This window comes from Sinohyriopsis cumingii, chromosome 1, assembly GCF_028554795.1.
Source record: "Sinohyriopsis cumingii isolate HCF-2022 chromosome 1, ASM2855479v2, whole genome shotgun sequence".
Classification (NCBI taxonomy): domain Eukaryota; kingdom Metazoa; phylum Mollusca; class Bivalvia; order Unionida; family Unionidae; genus Sinohyriopsis; species Sinohyriopsis cumingii.
This window is the reverse complement of record NC_142961.1, coordinates 92,473,060-92,500,954: the sequence shown is the minus strand read 5'-3', so window position 1 is coordinate 92,500,954 and position 27,895 is coordinate 92,473,060. Positions and strand designations below refer to the sequence as shown.

General features: G+C 34.9%; 1 protein-coding gene across 3 annotated transcripts in view; it reads right to left on the bottom strand.

Annotated features, from left to right (window-relative positions):
- The window catches only part of LOC149807352 (IQ motif and ankyrin repeat domain-containing protein 1-like), a 72,421-nt gene that overhangs the window by 3,299 nt on the left and 41,227 nt on the right, over positions 1-27,895 (bottom strand). For all 3 annotated transcript variants that reach the window (XM_089965746.1, XM_089965757.1, XM_089965758.1), the window contains exons 10-13: positions 17,889-18,003; positions 16,655-16,754; positions 5,877-6,011; positions 4,695-4,823 (exon numbers count right to left, since the gene is read on the bottom strand). In XM_089965746.1, coding sequence (XP_089821872.1) covers positions 4,695-4,823; positions 5,877-6,011; positions 16,655-16,754; positions 17,889-18,003 — 479 coding nt within the window. The remainder of the gene's footprint in view (positions 1-4,694; positions 4,824-5,876; positions 6,012-16,654; positions 16,755-17,888; positions 18,004-27,895) is intronic.

Genomic DNA, 27,895 nt, shown 5'->3' with positions numbered 1-27,895 from the left:
TGGATACTGATTTGTCTTGAAGACATCATTATATAATATATCTGGATACTGATTTGTCCTGAAGAGATCATTATATAACATATCTGGGTACTGATTTCTCCTGAAGAGATCATTATATAATATATCTGGAGACTGATTTGTCATTAAAACATCATTATATAACATATCTGGATACTAATTTGTCTTGAAGACATCATTATATAATATATCTGGATACTGATTTGTCCTGAAGAGATCATTATACAACATATCTGGGTACTGATTTCTCTTGAAGACATCATTATATAACATATCTGGATAATGATTTGTTGTTAAAGCATCATTATATAACATATATGGATACTGATTTGTCTTCAAGTCTGCAAGACATATAATATGTATGGATACTGATTTGTCTTGAAGACATCATTATATATCTGGATACTGATTTGTCATGAAGAGATCATTATACAACATATCTGGGTACTGATTTCTGTTGAAGACATCATTATATAACATATCTGGATAATGATTTGTTGTTAAAGCATCATTATATAACATATATGGATACTGATTTGTCTTCAAGTCTGTAAGACATATAATATGTATGGATACTGATTTGTCTTGAAGACATCATTATATAATATATCTGGATACTGATTTGTCATGAAGAGATCAATTTATAACATATCTGGGTACTGATTTCTCTTGAAGACATCATTATATAACATATCTGGATACTGATTTGTCTTCAAGTCTGTAAGACATATAATATGTATGGATAATGATTTGTCTTGAAGACATCGTTATATAATATATCTGGATACTGATTTGTCATGAAAAGATCATTACATAACATATGGGTACTGATTTCTCTTGAAGACATCATTATATAACATATCTGGGTACTGATTTCTCTTGAAGACATCATTGTATAACATATCTGGATACTGATTTGTCTTCAAGTTTGTGAAATTGAACAAGACTTGCTGTTAGGTTGATTTTTTTAGTCAGAAGGTGTGAACTATATTCGCTTTCAATTAAAAGAAGTTATTCAAAAGCTACAGAGCTGAAAATAACTTCTTGACAGACAGTACATATGGACTGACTAATATTTGGGTATGTTATGTGAGTGATACAGCCTTGACAAGTATATATGACAGAGTATTCATTCTCTCAATGATGATTATACATGCAGAAAAAGCTTCATTATAGACCTGACAAGGATAACTATAATATAATTTACTGTCCCTGTCCTTATAAAGAAAACTGAGGACATACTGTCCACTGCCTTGTAACAAAGACACAGAATCTATGCATACATCTGTCCATCCATTCAGCTCTATCTGTCACACTTTCATTTCTGCTAAATAGTTTTAAAGCTGTTTGAGATTAAAGGATAACACTTAGTATACTTGCTCATCATCACTAGAAGGTGTGTAATGTACCACACTACAGGTGCTACCTTCAGGTCATCATGGCTCAATATTTTATGTTACCATTTTATTTTTGTTTCACTCTATAACTTGAAGCTGTTTGACATTAGGGGAGATTACTTACCATACATGTACCTCATCAAAAGGTGTGTTGTGGACCATATTGGGATTCCTATCTACAAGGTCATGGTCACAGTTCAATCTGTCATATCATATTCTTCATCCCACTTTCAAACAGTTTGAGAATAAAGGAAGCAGTTTGGTACACATGAATGTCATCATTAACAGATGTCTTCTGTTGGGAGTTATATTTTCAAGGTCAATATCATGGGGATAAATGTTAATTTTTATTACTTTCCTTTAGAGCCATTCAAGATAAAGGAATGAAAACTTGTATTACTCTATATCATCCTCAACGGTGTGTTGCCAAACATAATGGGATCCAATATTCAAGGTCAAGGTCACATTTTAGGTTGCAGTGACATTTTCTCTTCCATTTGATAACTTAAGAATTGTTTAAGATAAATGGGTGAAGCTTTGTCTACTTATATATTGTCACTAGAAGTTGTGATGCACTGCATTTATGTCTTTTTCTCATGGTCAAGGTCACAGGTCAATACTGTAAACTTTCTTTTGTTTTTGCTATATATCTTAAAAGCTGCTTGAGAAACAGGGGTGAACCACAGTATACTTCTGCTTCACAGTTTGGTGGCATTTCAAGTATCACACTTAAGGTTTTACGATCAAGGTCAAGATCACTAATTAATTTTTGTTTATCCCTTGTCTGCCGTTTTCTTCTACTGCCCATTGTGATGAAGCAATGACACCTGGTTACTTTCCATGTCTGCCCAGTAACTTTACAGCTTGCTTGTAAAGATGATAGATTTCATTATTGTGGACAGAAGTGGTGCTAGGTAAGACTGAGTTCATATGTGAAACAGACATTGAATTCTTCACTCCATTGGTCAAACTTTGGGACATCACTGCAGAGCAGTTGTGGGACAGTGAAAAGGGGAATCTTGACCTGACTGGCCTCATCTTGGGACACAACCACAAAGCAGTGTTGGGACAGGGAAGGGGGAATTGAGAACCAACTGGCCTCATCATCTTGGATAATAACCACAGAGCAATGGTGCGACAAAAAAAGGGGGAAGACTGATCATATAATATTCCATCTGTGAGTTAAAAGTTATATCATAAAAAATGTAACCTTAATGTTTCCCATTTCGGAACCCCATAAAATGTGAACAATTATTCTATTCATCATTTATAAGACACAAATGATATCATGACAGTGGTATTTTCTCTTTATATTCCACAAGGACACTTGCACCATCTATCATCCATAACACAGACACAAATGATTTGACAGTGATATTTCCTTCAGGGGTGGCCCTAGAACAGCTGCCAACAACTGGCACCCTAGGTAAACCATGCAATCAACATCCACCCATCACCATCAATAATTTCTCCTCAAATATGCTGCTCCATCTAACTTTGCACCCTAGGCAACCACCTAGTTTGCCTATATGGACACACAACCCCTGTTTCCTCTCAGTAATCCACAAGGACAACTACACCATCTATTGTTCATACGGCAGACACAAATAGTGTTACAGCAGTGATATTTTCTCTATATATTCCACACTGAGAATCATGCCATCTGTCATTCATAACACAATGACATAACAAAATTAGAGAGAACAAAAATGGGACATATCGTATTTCAAAATCTGCAGTGAATTTGATAAAAAGTTAATTATTAGATAAGAGATGGAATCAAAAGTTTCAAAGGTGTCCTACATATTGCCCCAATGACCACACCCTTGAACTTGACCCAGGGGTAGAAGTAGTTAAATCCATGATGTTATATTCAATACATGATGTGAACTGGCTTTTGAAAATATAAGCAAAATAAAAGCATTAATCAAACATCATACCCTATTATAATTCTTGACCTAATAGCCCCACTTATAGGCATAACCTAGAGGCTGGAGTAGTACTAGGAGAACAGGATTGTGTAATGACATTATATTCCAAATATAAAATGAATTGGAAAAGGGGTTACTGACTTACAATTACTGGGAAAAACACTTTAACAAAAATATATCCCCATTAATTGACACCATGACCCAACCCTGGGGGCAGAAGTGGTAATGACAGAAGTGGCATATGTCCCTATTTTTCAAGTAATTCTTGACCCAATAACCCTGTGCAGAAGCAGAACCCAGAGCAGATCTTGTAATAAGAGAAGAAGGGTATTTAAAGATATTAATTAAAAATATGAAGCAAACTGGGTAAGGGGTCACAGTTACAAGCTGTCCCCCCCAACACACACACACACACAGACACACAATCAATACGTGAAACCCTTAAGCACAGCTTATTACTGCCAGTGAAATGAGTGATGTTGATGTTTTACCCTTGCCTGAACTGACAAGATAAAAATCACAATGTATGTACCTATTTCAATCTAAACCATCGTCTTAAAGTCTTTGATATAAGTAGTGTACCTTTGCCTTTCAAAAATAGTATGGACATTTATTAAGTTATGTATTTAAACTTTCAAGGCAAAATAGAAAGAAAACATAATTACTGGTGCATTGATACAAAATCCTAATGTAATAATAAAAAAATGAACAACAATTAACTAGAGTCAAAGGGAGAGGCTACTAGCTTTAGGTAAAATGGCATGAAAATTACAGCTGCAAAAAAAGAGCTCCATGGGTGTCCCCCTTCAACTGAGCTGATATGCTGGTTCTGAAATATGTATTAGGATACAGATCTGATGTTCTGGTTCTGTCACATGTATGAGGATACTGATCTGATGTCCTTGTTCTGTCACACATATGAGGATTCATATCTGATATCCTTGTTCTGTCACATGTATGAGGATCAGATATGATGTCCTTTTTTTGTCACATGTATTAGGATACATATCTGATGTCCTTTTAATGTCACAAGTATTAGGATACAGATGTCCTTGTTCTGTCACATGTATGAGGATTCATATCTGATGTCCTCATTCTGTCAAAGTATGAGGATACTGATCCATTGCTGTACCTCACAGAAGAGAATATGTATTTCACATCAAAGTAAGTTCTTTTGCAGGGAATTAAAATATACTGAAATTGTATAATTTGAAAATTGCTAAGTAATGAGTGTGTTTTAATTAAAAAACACAATAAATGGCTATTGAAATGAATATAAACAATATAACTGTATTTTGATTTCAGCCCTCCTTGTTTGTGATATAAAACCAATCACAATTGATCTTACTTCTCTTCTCTTGTAATACTCTTGTCCATTATGCTGTCCATTAGTCCTTTTGAGATACCATCCCATCGGTCAGAAATTGCTTCAAACATATCCACTTCCATCATATCTACAACTAATGGTTTCCCATACCTAAACAGAACAAAACATTCTGATATAGTTGCGTGGCCAGGCCAATGCATGCATACCAACATTTTGTCAAAAGTCAAATGCAAGATAGCATTTCTCATAGCAATCAAAATTAACGCAATTCTTTCGGTAATACCAGTCAGACCACCCACCTGAATCAAATGGAGAAAATAAAGAAAATGTTACTTAAGCATCCTCTACACTAAAAAAATGTAAGCAGTAAGACCTGATACATTTTTTCATTCATGTCAATATAATTATCAGTATAAAGTATGCAATTTAAGTCAACCAAGATCTTTCAGTTGAAAATCTGTGATATTAAAATCTACCAGATATTTTCAAAAGTAGATTTTTGGGATGAATCAACCAAACAAAACTTACAACAGGAGGTCATGAACAGCATGTAACATGCTGGTATACTATTACATTAGGTTGATGCTGTTTAAAGGAAAATATTTAAATGCCTTAGTGTATGTACAGTAAAAAAAGATCATTTTAAGGTGGTTTACTAAACAGAGTCAATGTTTTTCACCCTATACATTAACAAATTCCTACAATAAAAATAAGACTGTTTTCAGTTAGTTTATGGAAGAAATTAGATGGCCTTTTATTCAATAATAACAGTGAAAATAAAACCATTTTATCAGGTGATTTACTGACCCAAGTCAATAGATATTTATATCATAATAACACATTCCTGCAATCATTTCATATGAAACTGATCAAACATGAATAATTTATGATCGACCTAATGTGGACAGCTTTGGTCAGGTCTAAAATATTCCAAAAAATAGACATGGACTATTTAAATCAGCTCAACCAGATATATGTTAGAGTATCAGTCTGGATATTTCATCAGTATCCATGGAAACAGTTATACTTCATGTGTTTTCATGAACTGCTCTATTTTATGCATGCATATCACTTATCATCAGTTTCAAGTTTGTAACTCTTAATACATTAATTATGCTACAATTAGGATGATGATGATGATGATGATGAAGATGATTTTTACTATTACATAATGACTACTAATTTACCGTAGCTGTTTCCTACCTGATAGCCCCTAAAATAGCAAGTCTAGCTCTGTCTTGCTCCATGTCAACAGGACTTAGGGCTCTAATGTAGTTGGTGTCACGGTACCTCAGGAAGATTGCTGCCTGGCCAGTAGTATCAATAATCAAAGGCCATCTGAGAAAGAAAAATAAAATTACAGCACAGAGCAGTCAGCAGTGGGGTTATGGGGTTATGCACATTTTGTATGTATCTCTGTTAGTAGTAGTAGTAAGTGATAATTAAATATGGAGTTTGAACAGTGCAACAGTACACACTTGCTCTGCAACTCTGCAGTCCTGGGTTCAATTCTCTGTCCAAGCACATATAAGCTTGTGCTCACCAACCCATTTAGGTCCAGATTTTTTCTTCTGTTTATCAGTGTCCTTCCACCTCATATAAAACCTTATGCCAATATCTGAGACGTCAAGAGTGCTAGGTATAGGTTGTTTGAAATTGTTGTATAAACAATAAAAATTAAGTCTTTACAAATAATAAATGGGAGGAATAGAGCATATCTAAGTTTTCTGAGCAGATATCAGAAAATATTTCATGAGTAAAATAGAAACATTGTATTGTTATGAGTGGTGAAACCATAAGTGACAATACAAAATGTATGTACTTTATGAATGAAATATTTCCCTATATGTACTAAAAAAAACATAATTTTAATTTTATTATATAATTTTTATGCCAAATTCCTTTAATTTGCATGGATTTGTTATGCCATCTTGTGTCAGTGCAATTAATGGCTGAATTACAACATTGATAATTTTAGGATGGCAACTTGTTTAAAAAATTTAGACTCTACATATAATGCTTCAGATTATTTGTCAAATTAATGAATGTGTTTTCATGCAAAAATGAAGAGATTTTATTTTTTGTCTGCACATTTCTTCTGTGGATTGACACGGTGAACATTGCTGGGGTGGGGATACCATAGCAACATGAAAGAATGCTCCAATAGACTTAAGAGTGTAACATGCTTAAACAACAATTTTTAAGATTGTGAGTTTACTTGTAAGCATTTTGGCAGTTATTTGTGTTATATTTCTCCTTTCAAACACAAATTTTGTGTGTTGGCAGGCCAGCAGTCGATTTCAGTAACAGAGAGCAGACTCAAATTTAGATTGTCCATAATTTTTTGTTTGCAATCAACATTAATCAATGCCTGATTACTTGATCATTTTCAGACATGATTATGATTGTGATGACATTTAAAATCACTACTTGAACAATTTTATTACTGTATGTAATCAATAGTTGTACCATTTTTTCAATGATTGTAACTGGTACATTATACTGTGTGGGTGACAGAATATTGACTAGAAACAGGTAATGTAATGACAATTTGCATGATTCCTGTGGAAAACCAATTATAAAATTTTAATACTTGAAACCTGCTTTTTCTTGTTTGAGGTTCATTGTCATGCAGAGTTTATACAGCACCTTTTCACTAATTACGTAGATGTATACTACAGGGTCAACAGTCTTTATACATTTTAAGATCTATTCATGCTAATGAAGTGAGAGAAAAGTGTCAAAAAAATAGAGAGAGAGAAGGGATAAAAAAATAAAAATAAACTAGGTCTAAATATAGAATACAGGTCTGAAGAATATACATAAGAGTAGATATACTTCCTAAATGAAAAAAGATAGTAGTTCCAAATGTGATATTGCCACTGTGGTGTTATCTTTTTTCTCCCACTAATACATTTCAATATCTCATCATGAAATGTATAATAAAATGATATATCTGCTTGAAACAGTTATCCTTTTATATTTTTGCTGTCATCAGTATTTATGTTGCCCAAAAAATGCCATTTGTCATTTGGACTTGAATTTTTTTTAAAAAAAACACTGAAGGGAAGTGGGAGGGGGATTGTTGTTTATATAGTCTTTAAATTCATAGCAAACATAAAATAAACAAAATGTTCCACATAAAAACTGGTACCCCATTCTATCCATAAAAAACTGGTACCCAAGAATAAAATGGAACTTAAAGCATCTATTAAGAAATATCACACATATATGAAGTTGTTGTTTACATTCAGTGTGTAACTATATTAACCATAACAAATTTCATATTTATTCAGCTGTATTGCATAGTAAATATGAATACAGATCGTAAAACTAATTTCATTTGCAGCAGCAGAGATGGCGGACAACCTCTAATTGGTTCACTCTCCATTTCGCAAAATACGCCTTCCTGGAAAATCGCAAAAAATCTCGATTTTTCTCAGTATCCGGCGTGAGACAACCCTGTTCACCGAACTTAATAGACTAAAATTTGACTTACTGTCTATCGACAATCGTGAAAAAATCTCAGGAAAATACGCGATTATGTTGATGCCAAGTTGGAGGCAGCACCCTCTCTGCTGCTATTAATTAAAAATTATTATATCATAATATGGTACATCCGGAATCTTACACAGCTAGATTAGCTAGAGAGCGACTAGAAAGCAATCAAAAAATTTGTTCCTGTTAGAGACGAATTTAGAAAAAACTTACAAGCACGACAAGAAGCACAGGTTGAGCACGCAGCAGAAACGGAACAGTTATTTAAACCCGTCACTGCGGTTACTGGAAAGGTCTTAACTGCTATTAAGGGACCTAAGAAGGAAGAGGGGGAGAAGGAGGACAGTCTTATTCAGGTATTAAAATGGACTGCTGAAAAAATAGCTGCAGCTCAGCCTCAACTTGAAGAAACGCCTGAAGGTGCTGTTGGTGAAAAATCCAAAAAAAAAAGGGAGGAATTGATTTTAGGGAGAAATTTACTGAAAAAAGTATAGAAATAATAAAAAAAATATCAACCAATAAAATCTGATGAAATAATCAAGTTTGGTGCATTTGCTGCTGAAAGTTATAATTCAAAAGCAAGTTTTTTAAACCCCGAACATGTTAAAGGTGTAAGTCGTGATGAATGGGTTGATTGGGTGTTTAAAATAAACCGAAATATTTTATAAGACATATTTATCAGGAATAAACAAATATGATAAAATGATGCGAGAACAACAAGAACAAGAGCGAGAACAACAAATAACAAAAGAACAACAACAAAAAGAAAGGGAACAAAAACGAGAAAAACAAAAGAAAAGGGAACAAAAACAACAACAAAAAACCTCCCAGCAAAAGTCTTCCTATCAACTTCCTCCTCCATTGCAACAAACAGAAGAAGAAATGTATTATCCAGATGAGGAAGGAGAAATACCTTACGATGCACTTTATCCTCCAGAAAAAGAATCTGGTGCTACTGGTAGTGGTTTGGGAAGTGTTTTTTTGCCTGTCCTGATAATATCCTCAATGACGTACAATGGTTAGAGGTTCTCATAGGAGGAAAATGTGCCGGAAATAGCTCACCAGAAATAATTAATGAAGCAGCTGATATCTGTCGACGATTATTTCAAGGCGGTATCATGGATATTGGTGTTTACCGAGAACTCATTGATGAACTCGTTGATGATTACCACAGTGACTAGTTGTTAGATAAATAACAAATAGAATAAAATGATCATGTACAATAGACACTATAGACCCGTACAGGTCAGAGCAGTAAACTCACGATTACCAATCTATAGAGCAACTTACGGAGATGGACTTGGTGATGTTGTTCAGGGGTTATTTGTGGGGTTAGCACCAAAATCGGGGAATCTTGCAAAACAATTATCGATGAAAGCTATTAATGTTGTTGGTGAAAAAGCTCCTGGTGCAATCGTTGATGTTGCTGGTAAGGCATTCTCGGCAATCAAAGAAAGATTAGCATGATTAATAAGATGAAAATCACCACCAGTAAAATTATCTAGCACCACAGATATGCCCGCAAATGTCAGTAAAGTACTAAATCAAGCTGCAAATCTGAAACTAGCAGCCTTGATTCAAGGGGTTAATGAAGCAGAAAAAAATATTACTGCAAATTTGATAGCAGGTGGTAGACATCGTGTCAGCTGATAATTTAGATCACCATTTGGAAAATGGGCAAATATAATAAAATGTTTAAACGCATATACGACACAGCATTCAACATAGATGAACCGGTCCCCAAAGATAAATCAGTAAGTGATTATCAATTTTATTCCTATGATGCAAACAAACCAGATCAACGGGGGCATATCGAACTTCAAGGTCATGATACAAGTAGATATTTCTTGCCCGCTGAGGCATTTATTGAAGTAGAAGGTGAACTTGTAAAGGGGGATAATACTGCATACGATGGCGATTCACGAGTTGGTTTTGTCAATAATGGGATTATGGCCTTGTTTGATAGCACCACATACATGTTTGATGGAAGAAACATCAAATCAATTCAGAAGGATGTCAATGTTGCTACAACGATAATTGGTCTAGCAAGATATTCTGATGATTACACAAGATCAGCTGGTCCATCAATGATGTTTGCTAAGGATATTACCATCTACGCTGATCATACTCGATATATTAAGTTACAAACACCACGAAATACTGCAGCTGATCCACAACCAGCTCCCTCTGGATACGAAGATAGACCAGCTGGTGCATTTGATATTATAAAAGGTGATAATGCAGCTTACGACTTAGGATTTGCAACACGCCAAGCAATGTTGTCAGGAAATAGAAAAAGTTTTTTGTGTGCGATTCCACTGTCTCACATCTTTGGATTTTGCAGAGATATTAGAAAGGTCATCTTTGGAGCTAAACACACAGTTGTGCTCATAAGAAAAGGTGATGATAATGATGCAATCTGGCGAGGAGCTGGTGCTGCTGATGCTGGTAGAGTAAATATAACAAAACTCTCACTGTGGATGCCGGTATTAACTCCATCATTCACAGAAGAACAAAAATTATTGTCTTTTATGAATCAAGGCGGTAAATCATTGCTATCATGGCTTACAGTAACCACAGACACCGCTCAAAGTGCCATCAGAGGCATATTTACTTGGCATATAGCATCAGAGCAGGGTGTTTCTGCACTGCAACATATTTTTGTTGAGCTGCAAAATAAAAATCAGTTGAATAGTCAGGAACGTTCACATATGATATTTGACCAATTCGACGTTACTGAGGTTTCATTGAGAATAAACGGACAACAAGAACCATCTGAAGATATATCATTAAAATTTGCTTATAATCATGTGGCATGTGCATATCATCGTTTGCTAACATTCCTGGTGCGTAATATAAATATAGATACCGGTTTGCAAATATCACAGTTAGATTTTACAACACTGTACCCGATTTATTATTTTCCACTGGAGCATCTTGATTTATCCAAACAATCTGTCGTTGATATACACTTCCGAGCTCATGTTAATGATCTGCCAGCTGGTGGTCCCGATGACAGATACAGAGCAATCGCGGTTATCCTCAGCGATAAAGCAATGTTACTTGAAGATGGTAGTGGTCGAATGAGAGTTGTTGATGCACCAGTGGAAAACATGTAGACAATTAGATCAATTGCATTAATTATAAGAATGTCATACAGTCACATTAATGTCACTCTGACTCCAGGTCAGATGAAAAAATTACAATAAAAAAACGCAAGTGCAACCGGTGGTCCAAACAAGTTATTGTTGACTAAAACTCAACTAAAACATTTCAATAAAGCGCAGCAAGCAAAAACCAGAGTTCAACTTGATTTTGCTCCAAGTGCCATCAAAGACATGATTAAAACCGGTGGTATATTTCCACTTCTCGCAGAAACATTTACTTGTCTGATGGGAAAAAGTTGGGCACAATTGTTAGTTACACTGATGGAGAATCTTCAATGCTTGCTTATGTTTCTATAAATTTGCTATTGATGATAAATAGATTTCCTGACACTGCAGTTAGAGTTGCAACAGATTCAATTTACTTGAATAAAAAATATTCAGAATTATTGGCTGGTTTACAAGCACTAATGAATCATGGGGTTCATGGAGAATAAAAAAGGAAATGTTACATTGCTATTGTAAATCCGCGGATGTTGCGGTTAAAGATAGTTATTGCAGCGATCAGATATCAGAATTATCATCGGAGCCATCCGTGTATGATCCAGTATCCAGACACAAAACGGTTTATTTGAATGGGCCGGGAGGTTCTGGTAAGACAACTCGAGTGATTGAATTATTTCGACAGAAACATGATGATATGATTGTGCTAACACCAACACACAGACTTGCCAGGGAGATGAAACAACAAGGAGTAAATTCTTGTATTTACCATAGTTTTTTCAAATACAGCGGTGGCACATGGACTCCCAATCGAATGGGAGAGAAATATATTCCAAAGATCATCAATTGGGATGAAGTGTGCACAGTGTTGTTGGAAATATTAAAAACATTTCTTGATTGGTTGTTATTGAAAAATACAGTTGTGATAATGTGCGGTGATCACGGTCAACCACCTCCGTTTGTTGGACCATCTCCACACAACTGGCTAAAGAATTTTGTAGATTATTACTCGGAGATAACTGATGATTATAGATCTCTTGATGCAGAATTAAACAAGTTCAAGAAATTAATCAGATTAAAACCGAACAAAATTCAATGTGAAATAGCGCGTAAAATAATTTCAGAAACTTCTATGAACGAATTTCTACAAACATCGAGACCAAATGATTTGATAGTGGCAAGTAGAAAAATAGTCAGAGACACACTTCAACAGCGGTTGTTTCAGTTATATAAAGAAAACTTTCCAACGTTGCCAGTGCCGCTGTGTTATTGACCAGCTGATATGCGATGGCAGAATATCAATGTTGATAGACCAGGACAGACCAAGAAACAGAATCTTGTGTTAAATGATAATGTTGCAGTTGATGTCAGTGTTATAGAGAATGCGCTAAATGCTGAAAAATCTCCGTGGACGCTAGGATAAGCAATGATGATTCACTCATCTCAGGGACTAACTATTACTGATACAGTTGTTTGGATCGTTGATGATCATACTGAATGGTCAAACTTAGTTTATCTTGCAGTGTCTAGAGTCAGAAGAAGAATATCTCAGCTACGAAGGATTGTCTTGGATGAGTTAGAAACCATTAATGATGATATTAACAAGGATATAATAAGAAAAAATTGGCTGGTTATAAACAAAGTGACATAAAAAACAAATGCGATTTTGATCTCGACATTGAATTTATCATAGCGCTAAAGCAGCAGCAGAATAATCAATGTGAGGGCTGTAATTGTTCAATGCTGTGGCAGTACTCGAGTAATAATCCAAGACAATTTACCATAGATAGAAATGATAACAGCCATGGTCATACACGGGAAAATATGATGTTGACCTATCTTGAGTGTAATCGACATAGTAGTGCTGGCACCCTTGGTGCTAGTTAAGTCATCTGGGCAGTAATTGTGTGTCTTCGGGAATTACTTGTAATTGTTCACGTGTAAATCCGCGCTGAGGAGCAGTTGAATCCAGTCTGTAGATTGCAGGTCTACCCGTGGATCTTGTTATGTTAGATATCTTGTGTGTCATGATACTCCAAATAGGATCATTTGCTCTTTTTTTACCACCTTCACGTTCCCCAGGTTCATATAAATATCTCACAGTGTCATTACCCAGCACTGGCTGTTTTGAAAATTCACATTGTTGTACGGGCATATGGGTTTTTGTGACCATGCTAATGGGTTTCATGTTGGTTGTTCGAGTAATCTCATTATTTAATGTTGTTATCACATTTGGTAATCTTGCAACCCATTCGCGAGATCTTTTGTCTTGAATTATTTCCTTCACATACTGATATCCAAATAACCGCTCAGCAAGTGTTCGATTAAATCTCTCAACAATTACCTGATCGCGGTGAATTGCATTATGTCCTCGTCTGATGGTGACGTTATGTTGTTTCATCAGCGATGATACTGCACCCTGAAATTCTTTGCCAGGATCAACCTGTAGCAGCTGTGGCCATCGTAGACCACCACGTTGATAAATTCGTTTAAATGCAGAAGCAACTTCAGCAGCTGTCTTTGTTGACAAACAGCTCTGCTTCTTTCTAACTACTTGCAACATCAACAATGGTTAACGTGTATTTATGTTATTTGACGTCTACCAATTTTAATAGTATCATGTGGTAAAAATAAAATATCAGCCTGATGAACTTCATTAGGAACACTAACATCAAAATGTGCAAACTGAATTTGTTTAGGTGGTGGTAGATAAATTTGCCATATTGCCTGTCGGGATAACCATTTTTTAGCAGTAACACGTGTAACCTTTGCTGCTACAGCGAGTTTACTAATTGCTGCGTTACCCTTCCAGTATCCTCTTGGGGAATAATAAATTGATTCCATTTATAATTAATTACCAGCACCTAGCGCTTATTTACCTTTCATTGCAGATCTTACTAACCAATTAGCCAGTGATTCCTTGAAAGATTTATTCGTAATGGAATTTAGCACGTGAATTAATTTCACATCTGCTATGTGTCTGTGCTGCAGATCTTTACTTTTATAAGCTACATCATGAGCATGACATGCTTTATCAATAGCGTTTATCGGATACTCACCTGGTTTTGGTTGGTCTTGGCTGTCAAGTCTGATATCAAGTCGGGTTCCAGAACCACAGTAATTATATCCTGGGAGATGTTTTTCTCCTGGGTATTTAGCCCACGGAGTCACTGGTAACTTTGTTAATTTTGCTGCAATATCACCTCCTCGTTTTTTTTTAAACCTGACTGTGCGGGAATAAATGTAAATTTGTTTGTACCGCATCGTTCACACTTACCTGTAACCACCAACCTGTTAATTTTCATTGTGATAGTTGTAGATCACCTGTTGCGGTACATGTCCTGCATTTCACACAATATAAATCCATATTCTTTGTATATATTTCTATAACATGGAAATCACTGACTTTTTCTGCAACAAGAAAATGAGAACCAGTCAAGCATTATGCTGCACTACTAAATTCTGTTTGTATGATTATCATAGGTCCATCTGGAAGTGGTAAGACACAACTGCTACTCAATTTGATAATGAAGTGGATGAAGTTGGATAAGTTGTATTTGTTAGCATCGTCAGTTGATGATCAGCGTTGTTATGATGTACTTAAAGATTTTAATGAAAACACAAGATCGTTAAGTGAGCGCGGTGATGATGTTATTGAATTTATAACTGATATCAATGATGCACCGAGTGTTGATGATACTGATGGATTCGTTAACAATTTAGTAATGTACAATGATGTAATGCTTGATAAACAATCAAACCCTGCTCAGATATTTTCTCAAGGTAGACATAAAAACACAGATGTGATTTATGTAACCCAGCGGTATACACAAATACCAAAAGTGATCAGAGATAATTGTAATATTCTTGCTGTGTTTAACGGAGCTGATACACATACACTGAGAAATATTCATCAGACCTGGTGTAGCGGTGATATGGACATAAACAAGTTCATAAATTTCTTTTCATGAGCGCAAGCTACTCCACATGGATTTATAACAATAAACTTACATGATCCTCAAGCACAATACCGAGTCGGTCTTGATACAATTTTTGGATAATAGCAGCAGAGAGGGTGCTGCCTCCAAATTGACACCGGCACGATCACATATTTTCCTGAGATTTTTTCACGATCAGAAATAGTAAGTCAAATTTGAGTCAATTAAGTTCAGTGAACAGGGTTGTCTCACGCCGGATATTGAGAAAAATCGAGATTTTTTGCGATTTTCCAGGAAGGCATATTTTGCGAAATGGAGAGTGAACCAATTAGAGGTTGTCCGCCCTCTCTACTGCTTTTGCATAAATGCCATGATTATAACAGCTGTTCATCTATACACTAAAGTGCAATGCTTAATATAATGGTAAATTTCATTTTCTTTCATTCCTGTCCTGAGCTGCTCCATCTTGAGATGTATTCATTTTATTTGTTGACATTTCATACCTTTCCACTCCAACTTCCACTTCAGTAATATCATCTGTAAGAAATAATACAAGTGAAGATCTGACACCATTTTGCTGGGCTCATGATGCCCAAGTGTATTTCAGACACTGTAGCAAACTGATCAGGTAAATCTTTACGCAACGTTTGGTGTTGTTGTAGGGTTTAACGCCATTTTTCAGCACACGAAAGGCTATACATGGCGGCCAGTATTAATGGTGGAGGAAGAACCCGGGAAAACCCCAGAAAGAACCACCGACCCACGAGAAGCTACTGGCAAGCTTTCTCACATACCCACATTAGCTGAATCCTAGACTCGAACCCACACAGACATAGGTGAGATGGCAGTGATCTGTAACGGAGAGCGCTTTAGACAACTCGGCCACTCGGGGCCCCTATGCAACGTTTCAACACAAAAAATGAAAACAAAATGTGAAATGTCAATAGAACATCATGCATTTGTAATATTTTATCATTCAATTAATGCATAAAATGATTGGTTTAATTATTTAGATTACATTACCATAATAGGTTACAAAACACTACGTTTCTTCAGATTAAATCAGAAATAAATTTAAAAGAAGTGGCCATAACTATTTTGCAATCAAATTGGGAAACATGTAAAGGAAACATTTCAAATACCTATGTGCTTCTTGAAGAGAACTTTCATTTAATAGTTTCTTAAACTGCAAAGCATGTTCTAAATTTATAAACTTCAAAGATCATATTAACTAGGTCAGATTAGGTGGTAAAAAAGATAACAAACATTAAAAGACACATCTCCATCTATTCAAGAGTTAACATGCTGAATGACATAAGCCATATAGAAATGAATAAAAACACAAGAATAACCATTAAAGAATTCATACAACAATCCTAAAATACGAGATTAAAATTGGGGTATGGCACACAATAAAAAGGTGATGATGGAGACTTACTTGCCAGAATCTTTGATTTTATTTCCAACATCTCTGAACAAAACATCATCTAGCTCTCTAACCTGTACCTTCAAGCCTGGAAGGTCCTCCTCACCACCATCTGATAAATATTTGAATCAATTAAAACAAAAATAATTGAAGTCATATGTAAATTAACAAATTTCACTAAGTTGTAAAATGAAATTTATCTCATACTGAAATAAAAACAATTTGATTATATCAATCAAAAAGTAAATTATTTCATACAAGAATTAGTGTTAGAGCTATGCAATCTGGAAATGGATCATTCTTTCACTCCCAACATGAAGACCATGAAACAAGATAAGAAACTTGCAGACAAAATTATTGCCTAGTTACTTTTCAAGTTTGAAAACTGAGCCGAAACATACATAAACTATGACTGATCAGATAAAGCAATGTTATCTGTGAAAAATGTAACACCTATTACCAGAAGCCATTCAGAGAATGCCAAGCATTTGGGTAATTACTTTCCCATTACAGAAGACTGTCATTGATAGTTGCTCAATTAAGTATCAACATGTCACATATCAATAAGTGTGCCAGGTTGATACAATTAGATATTAATATGTCACATATCAACAAGTGTGCCAGGTTGATACAATTAGGTATCAATATGTCACATATCAACAAGTGTGCCAGGTTGATACAATTAGGTATCAATATGTCACATATCAACAAGTGTGCCAGGTTGATACGATTAGGTATCAATATGTCACATATCAACAAGTGTGCCAGGTTGATATGATTAGGTATCAATATGTCACATATCAACAAGTGTGCCAGGTTGATACAATTAGGTATCAATATGTCACATATCAACAAGTGTGCCAGGTTGATACGATTAGGTATCAGTGTGTCACATATCAACAACTGTGCCACTTTGGTTGATACCACGGCTAATAAGCAAATCAAATTCTAATAAGAAAAAAGTTCCTCAATGGCAGCTGAGTTCCTACTGAACACTGGTGAAATCTTTTATTGCATATAGCTTATAGCGTTCCCTACATTTAATTAGTTATGGTTCTTGGAAAATTAATTCTGTGAAATTTAATCTATTAATCTGAGGATAAAAGATGAAAATATTCAAACATAATAAGATTCAACATTGTATTCCAGTGTGTTTACCTCTCTTGATTTAGTGTGCTTACCTCCCTTGATTTAGTGTGTCTAGTTCCCTTGATTTAGTATGTTTACCTCCCTTACCATAATTTACCTCCTTTATCTTGTTGCTGTTCCCTAAGTTTCAGTTTTGCTGCAGCAAGTTTGCTTCTGGCTTTCTCAAGACCAATCTTAAGTATCTCCACTTCACCCTCTTGGTCATGGATCGCCTGCATGGACAATAAGTTATGTAATGAAAGTGACATACTATACTCATCTCCACCTCACCCTCTTGGTCATGGATCGCCTGCATGGACAATAAGTTATGTAATGAAAGTGACATACTATACTCATCTCCACTTCACCCTCTTGGTCATGGATCGCCTGCATGGACAATAAGTTATGTAATGAAAGTGACATACTATACTCATCTCCACTTCACCCTCTTGGTCATGGATCGCCTGCATGGACAATAAGTTATGTAATGAAAGTGACATACTATACTCATCTCCACCTCACCCTCTTGGTCATGGATCGCCTGCATGGACAATAAGTTATGTAATGAAAGTGACATACTATACTCATCTCCACTTCACCCTCTTGGTCATGGACCACCTGCATGGACAATAAGTTATGTAATGAAAGTGACATACTATACTCATCTCCACTTCACCCTCTTGGTCATGGATCGCCTGCATGGACAATAAGTTATGTAATGAAAGTGACATACTATACTCATCTCCACTTCACCCTCTTGGTCATGGACGGCCTGCATGGACAATAAGTTATGTAATGAAAGTGACATACTATACTCATCTCCACTTCACCCTCTTGGTCATGGACCACCTGCATGGACAATAAGTTATGTAATGAAAGTGACTTACTATACTCATCTTCCATAAGATCACTATAGAAAAAAGCCAAGTTGAAAACTTTATAATAATAATGAATCAAACATAACTATTGCATAAAATACATTATACTGATTGAAGTACATGTAACAAGTAAAGACAGTGAATATAATGATGCTATATATAACCATCCACTACCATCTACTACAAATACAAACTGACACAAATCATCCATTCTTGACAAATATAAACTGACACAAATCTTCCATTCACTAAGAAAAAAACTGACACAAATCATCTATTCTTGACAAATATAAACTGACACAAATCATCTATTCTTGACAAATATAAACTGACACAAATCATCTATTCTTGACAAATATAAACTGACACAAATCATCTATTCTTGACAAATATAAACTAATACAAATCATCATTTCTTGACAAATATAAGCTGATGTAAATATCCATTCACTACAAACATAAACTGACACAAATCAGCCATTCTTGACAAATATAAACTGATACAAATCATCCATTCGCTAAAACATAAACTGACAAAAATCATCCATTCTTGACAAATATAAACTGACACAAACCATCCATTCACTAAAAAATAAACTGACACGAATCATCCATTCTTGACAAATATAAGCTGGCATAAATCATCCATTCACTAAACATTAACTGACAAAAATCATCTATTCTTTACAAATATAAACTGACACAAATCATTCATTCACTAGAAATATAAACTGACTCAAATTATTCATTGACTACAAAAATAAACTAATACAAATCACCCATTCACTACAAATATAAACTGACAAAAATCATCATTCACTAAAAAGTAAACAGACACAAATCATTCATTCATGACAAATATAAACTGACACAAACTATCCATTCACTAAAAAAGAAACTGACACAAATCATCCACTCTTGACAAATATAAACTGACACAAATCATCCATTCACTAAAAAACAGACATAAATCATCTTTTCTTGACAAACATAAACTGACACAAATCATCCATTCACTATAAAATAAACTGACATAAATCATCCATTCATGATAAATATATACTACCGTATATACTCGCATATAATCCCATTCATGTATAAGCCACACACCCCCAAACTGAACAGGAATAAACACTAAAAAGTGCATGACCTGCGACATAAAGCTGACCCACAACTTCGAGACATCTCAAGATGCATGAGGTAAGTTCTAAATGCGTGAACACCTGGCATTTTTATACTGTATATACCAATGTTAATTACCATGGTTAAATTGAAAGAAGGAATGAAAATACATACCACACAGCAAATGTGTCATCAAAAAACAAAGTCATAATACATGTTTTATAATAAACAATACTAATTGCTTTATGAGTTAATAATAAGGGAATAAGACTGGATATACAAAGAGGGGAAAATAGTTGCCACATGTAAGGTACCATGAGGCTGGCTATTTTGGTACCTTTAGTTCAACAAAATTGGGAATCCTTTATTTGCCAATCAATTGCTGGTGCTTGCATAACACACAATAGTGTAGAACATGGTTTCTTTGAATTATGATGGAAGGCCAGTCATTTTCACAACATAGTTGCATCGATAAGGATTAACTTTTAATTAGTCACGCTAGCTTTCTTGCTTGTTTAAGACTAATCTTTAGCTATTGTGCAGTTTGACCACAACTAACCAGAATATGAAAATAGGGCACAACCTGGGGGAAAATATGGCACATCAAAGGGAGAAACAGTGAGTCTTTTTGCAAATTTCACGCATACTGGATCAGGAAGATCGATCAATATTTAGCTAAAAAAAGGCTTTAAAAATGCCACGAAAAACCTCCCAATTTTAGGTCCCAATCTCTTTTTTTTTAATTCTGTCTCCCTACTTGGCTTTTAAAAAGTTCATAGGTTTGCATTACATACCGTTTTACAAAATTATGGGATTTGTGCTAATATTACGGAATAAAAGGCAATTACACATCAATGTGCAGCAGAGATCGACCAACACTGTTAACTGCTAAAAATAGCAACCCTGTTTATAGCTCACAGACTCAGCTGCAGAATGTAGGACAAATAAACCGGCTTTTATACTACAATATAAATGGCAGAACACACTTTAGAGATTGCATTTATCCCTGAAAAGCAAAAAAATCGCAGTGCTTCAAGACATGGTTGTTTTGGACTTTGTAACAGTGATAGTAGATATTCAGATCATGAACATATGACATGTATATTTTGGATTCCAAAAAACCTCCCGATTTTAGGTCCCAATCTCCTTTTTTTTAAATTATGTCTCCCTACTTGACTTTTGAAAAGTACATAGGTATGCCTTACGTCCCATTTTACAAAATTACAGTAATCGTGCTAATATTAGGGAACAAAAGGCAATTACACATCAATGTAAAGCAGATATCGATTGACACTGTTAATTGCTAAAAATAGCAACCCTGTTTATAGCTCGCAGACTCAGCTGCAGAATGTAGGACAAATAAACCAGCTTTTGTACTACAATATAAATGGCAGAACACTGAAGAGATTGCATTTATCCCTGAAAAGCGAAAAAATCACGGTGCTTCAAGACATTATTGTTTTGGACTTTGTAACAGCAATAGTAGATATTCAGATCATGAACATATGACATGTGTATTTTGGATTCCATTTCCAAAACCGAAATAAAATCTCAAGGTGTGTGGGCATTAGGTGCATGCCTGTGAAAAGGGAACTTTTACTACTGACAAAATCACAAGAAGGATATATATCTGCAGTAAACATTTCATGGGAATAGACTGACGACGGATCATCCTGACCCTATCCCAGCAATACTTACACCAAATCAGGTTCATCATTTACATCTATTTAAAAACAAGAACATGTTCAATTAACATCGGGGGTGGGGGATGTTTTTAATCAATAGATGTGCTAGTAATGCAAAGCCTTTCAGTTCTGTGATACAGTGGCGGACCCAAGAATGAAACAGAGGGGTCTAGATAAATAAATATTTAAAAAATGCACACAAGAGCTCAAACTTTAAAGTGTGTACATATATATATATATATATATATATATATATATATATATATATATATATATATATATATATATATATATATATATATATATACATATACAACAGAAATAAGAAGATTTATTGATGTTGTTGTTGTTGTTGTTGTGGGGTTTAATGCCATTTTTCAGCACACGATAGGCTATGCATGGCGGCCAGTATTAATGGTGGAAGAATAACCTGGGAAAACCCCAGAAAGAACCACCGACCCACGAGAAGCTACTGGCAAGCTTTCTCACATACCCACAATGGCCGAATCCTAGACTCGAACCCACGCAGACAGAGGTGAGATGGCAATGATCTGTAACGGAGAGTGCTTTAGACCAAGATTTATTTAGCTGAGTAACTTTATTGCATAGTTTAGAATTGACCAGATATATATATATATGGATTCCTGCCTCCTCATTCATTTGCATACTTCAGAATTATATACAGGCCTGCTCAGTGCAAGGGTGGAGGGGTACTTAGGGTCCTGCCATCAACTCAGATATCAAAAGAAAAAAATATTTTAACAATAAATTTTCAAATGTTATCCTTGCAGGTGTCTAAATAATGGTAGATTACTACAGGCTTGATATACAAAACTGTACACAGATGTTTATATCCAAAAAAATAAACTAGTAGTGGGACCCATGGGGTATGATTTATGTATTACCAAAATTTGCAGTTTATATATTACATATTAAGACAATGTTAATGTTCAAATGGCTCCTTATTGAATAAGTAGGAACCTTTATTCAAATATTTATTTTTAAGGGTAAAAATAAAAACATGAGTAAATAAACTTATAAATTTCACACATTCAAAATTCAACTGTGATATGTAACATATTTACTTATGTCTTCTGGTTCGTTTTGTAGATACCAGAAGAGGCCATTATGTATAGAGCAACCCCTGTTTGTGATGCTGGGACACAAACTACCTAATATGGCAGTGATGTGGTTGCCAATAAAAATATAAAGGAAACAATGATTCCAAAACAGCTGAAACTTCCTTGAAAAAAGACAAAAGTTGCATCACCAATAGATTTTATTTTGATATTCTATCTAAAAGTAAAATGATTCATGAATATTTCAGGATGGCATGTTATTTACTAAATGATAAACATTTCTACATTGTCATCAGTTTTAAAACATTTTGTATTTACAAGTGTATTATCACTAAAAAAAATATACAACTTTTTTATTTTAAAATGATACATGTAGATTAACTTTTCAAAATGTTCTAAAAACATAAATTAAAACTCTCTTCAATATAGACTAAATCAAAAAAGAAAATCATGTCAATTACTTCATTATATTTATATCTTTTATCTATCATATAATAATAATAATAATGATGACTTTGTATAGCGCCTAATCTTTAGAAGCTCTAAGCGCTTTACAACATTAGACAACACCTATAAGATAAAAAACATATCATGATATGATTACAAAAACAAACAACATGAAATTAGAAAACATTAAAAAACATGCTGAGAATATTTAAGGTAGGAAACATTATTAGGTCCTTACGTTTGTTCTTGCAGTTGAAATAAGTGAGTTTTGAGAGCCCTCTTGAATGTGATCACTGTGTCTTTGTGTCTAAGTTCAGTGGGCAATTCATTCCACGTTGCTGGGCCCAAGTATGCAAAAGAACGCTGTCCATATATCTTTGTTTTCATAGTGGGAATAATGAGTATACGTTTGTCAGAAGAGGAGCGTAAGTATATTGCTGGTGTGTACACATGGGTGAGGTCGGATAGGTATGTTGGACTAGAGTCCGACAGTGAAACGTAGCACAGAGAACAAATTTTGTGTTTGATTCTGGATCGAATGGATAGCCAGTGTAGGGTACAGAGTAGTGGGGAGGTGTGCTCTGATCGTGGTACTCTAAGTATGATCTGAGCAGCTGTGTTTTGAACTTTTTGAAGTTTCTGGAGTAGATATTGAGATGAACCCAACAGAATTGAGTTACAATAGTCCAGTCTTGAAAGTACTAATGAACACACAAGTGTTTTAGTGGCATCAACTGAAAGATATTTGCAAATTGAGCTGATGCGTCTCAGCTCAAGATATGCAGCCAGCTTGCATATGTACATGACATGTTGGTGCAATGTGAGAGTACTGTCCAGAGTAACACCTAGGTGTCCTACTGATTGTGTGAATTTAATGTTGGTGTTGCTGATATTTATTGTTTGAGGTAAAGGATGTGAATGAGAAAGTCTTTGTGTTGTGATCAGAATGGCCTCAGTTTTATCATCATTCATCTGCAGCTTGTTACATGTCATCCATGATTTCACATCAGAAATGCACCTCTCTACACCTTGGATGGTAGCATCAACTTCAGTTGGGTGGCTAGATTTGTATATTTGGGTGTCATCAGCATACAATTGGTGAGACACTGGATGATGATCTATGACACTTGAGAGCAACTGAGTGTACAGAATGAAGAGAACAGGTCCAAGAACAAACCCCTGTGGTACACCACAACATAGATCAACTGGGCTGGAGTGTATTCCATTTGCAGATACAATTTGTGTCCTGTTGACCAAGTAGGACTTGAACCACAGCAAGGCTGTATCGTGAATGTCAAATACATGCTGGAGACGGTGAAGTAATATATCATGGTCTATTGTGTCAAATGCTGCAGACAAATCAAGGAGGGTGAGGACTGTAATTTTTCCGCTATCTAAAGCAGAGAGAATGTCATTAACTACTTTTAGAAGAGTAGTTTCAGTACTGTGGCAAGGGCAATATGCAGATTGTACATTGCTAAAAAGACTGTTTGAATTCAGATGAGATACAAGCTGGGATAGAACAACCTTTTCTAAGATTTTTGATATGAATGGGAGATTAGAAACTGGGCAGTAGTTCTTTAAATCGTTATGGTCTAGTGTTGGTTTCTTCAGCAGAGGCATTACAATGGCAGTTTTGAAAAATGATGGGAATTCCCCAGATGAGAGAGAGGTATTAATATATTAATAAATATATATAAATATATATATATATATATATATATATATATATATATATATATATATATAAACTATGGATATAAATTTTCCATTGTTGAAGGCTGTAAGATAAAAGCAGCAATAAAAATGCAGTACCAGACCATTGTCATTGTTTGTCCTACATTTTCACTTTTGTGTATCACGTGATATGTATAACACATTTACATGACATGTCACTGATCTCTGCTATTGGTATAGTTGCCGGTCAAAATTCCCTCTTAACACAAGCCAGTTTCAGGGTTTTAAAGATTAACTGGCCTGTACTGCTGTCACAAAATGAAAGACAAATTTGCCAACTATCAACATAGGAGATGCTGAAACATCAAGCTTTCCACTGAGTGTAAAGTTATGTCTGTTCAGTCAAAACACAAAACTAAAATTGATTGATGTTTATCTTAGTTGATCTATATGAGAATTTTAGCCTTTAATTTTACCACTCCTCCTGAACATGTAATTATGCTGGTTATGTGCCTTGTACAATTAAACATGGATACCTTTTTTAAAATATTTCCTCAATTTGTAGGATCGCTTATATCACTGAAAATGAGTAACTCGTGAGCACGTGATTCAACATAAATGAAACAGCTATTAAGGACTAGCTGAAATGTTATCTGGAAGGATGCAATTTGGTCGAAACAATGAATAAAGCAAAATCTGCATCTAATATGATTAAGAATAAATAAGGATTTAAGTGATGCTATGCACGCTTTGCACTGTGTAAGTACTGTACATTATAGTTCAGCCTGGTCTCCTGTGTAAACTCAACTGGTCTGTGAATTATGAAGTCTGTATTTACCTTTATTTAATTTCATCTTGGAGAAATCAGAAAATATGCACTTGCAAAATCAATCATAGTACTTTATAACAGTTTAATAAAAGTCGGGTTACTGAAAGGTATTTTTTTTACATGCCTATGTCTTAGGAAATTACTGTTTCATGTCTCGAGATTTACAGCCATTACAGCAGTCAACAAGAAGATCTAAAAACTGTCAAGTTTAGACATTGGCCCATGGATAAGCTGACACCCCTTCTTCCAGGCCTTTAATTTTTCCTAAATTATTCAGCTTATATGCAACTATATATGGTAATACAAATCATCCATTCTTGACAAATATAAGCTGATGTGACGTGTGATGTGATTTGGCCTTTGAACGTAGCTTTAACAATTTGTCAGTCATATCGCTATGATGTCTGCAATGTGGCAGTTTATAGTGATGTCTAGCAGTGGGGCATCATGCCACAGACATGTAACATGATGTCCCACCCAGTCACATTATCCTGACACCAGGCCGACCAGTCCTAACACTAACCTCCTAATGCTGAGTGTCAAGCGAGGTAGCTGTTAGTACCATTTTTGTAAGTCTCTGGTATGACTTGGCCAGGGATCAAACACACGACCTCCTGCATCTGAGGCAGATGCTCTAACCACTCGGCCACCAGAGCAGTATATAAGCTGATTGATGTAAATCATCCACTTACTACAAACATAAACTGACATAAATCATCCATTCTTGACAAATATAAACTGACAAATCATCCATTCACTAAAAAATAAACTCACCCAAATCATCCATTCATGACAAATATAAACTGACACAAAATCATCCATTCACTAAAAAAATAAATTGACACAATTCTTCCATTCTTGACAAATATAAACTGGCATAAATCATCCATTCACTAAAAATTAACTGACACAAATCATCTATTCTTTACAAATATAAACTGACACAAATCATCCATTCTCTAAAAAATAAATGTCACAAATCATCCATTGTTGACAAATATAAATAGACACAAATCATCCATTCACTTTAAAATAAACTGACACAAATCATCCATTCATGACAAATATAAACTGATATAATTCTTCCATTTATTCCATTTATTCCATCCCTTCTTGAGGAATATAAATCGAGACAAATCATCCAGTCACTTAAATGGAAACTGACACAAATCATCCATTCACTAAAAAATAAACTGACAAAAATCATCCATTCTTGACAAATATAAACTGGACCACTCCGGTGGACGAGTGGTTAGAGCATCTGCCACAGATGCTTGAGGTCGCGGGTTAGAACCCCAGCCGAGTCATACCAAAGACATTAAAAAATGGTACTAACAGCTGCATCGCTTGGAACTCAGCATTAAGAGGTTAATGCTAGGACTGGTCGGCCTAGTGTCAGGATAATGTAACTGGGTGGGACATCATGCTACATGTCTGTGGCATGATGCCTTGGTACTAGACATCACTATAAACTGTCACACTGCAGACATCATAGCGATGTGACTAAAAATTGTTAGAGCTATGTTAAAAATCCAAATCACACACACTCACGAATATAAACTGACACAAATCATCCCTTCACTAAAAAACAAAATGATACAAATCATCTATTCTTGACAAATATAAACAGACACAAATCTTTCATTTATTCCCAACATAAACTGACACAAATCATCCATTCTTGACAAATATAAACTGACCCAAATCTTCCATTTATTCCAAACATAAACTGACACAAATCATCCATTCTTGACAAATATAAACTGGCACAAATCTTCCATTCATTACAAACATAAAGTGACACAAATCATCCATTCTTGACAAATGTAATATTGACACAAATCAACCACCTACTAAAAAATAAACTGACACAAATCAACCATTCACTAAAAAATAAACTGACACAAATCATCCATTCATGACAAACATAAACTGACACAAATAATCCATTCTGGACAAATATAAACTGACACAAATCATCCATTCACTAAAAAAAATAAACTGACACAAATCATTCATTTACTAAAAAATAAACTGACACAAATTATTCATGTATGACAAATATAAAGTCACACATATTGTCCATTCACTACAAAGATAAACTAACACAAATCATAATCTGAGGAAAACTTTGATATGTGTACATACTAGTTGTATTCATGCAAGTGATATTAAGTGACTTAAAATGCAGTTTCATGCAGCATATCTCCCAAGTTATCATGCTCCACACTGCTTCAGGTGTCAGTTTTATCTCTTAACTAAGTCAATGCTTTTAAAGAAATATGAGCAAAATGGCACCATCTATTCTGATGCTTCATAAATACAAGTGATTTCAGCTAAATTATTTTAAACTGAACAAAACAATGCATGCCATAGCTCCCTTCAGCTAAAAAAATCAGCCTGAATTA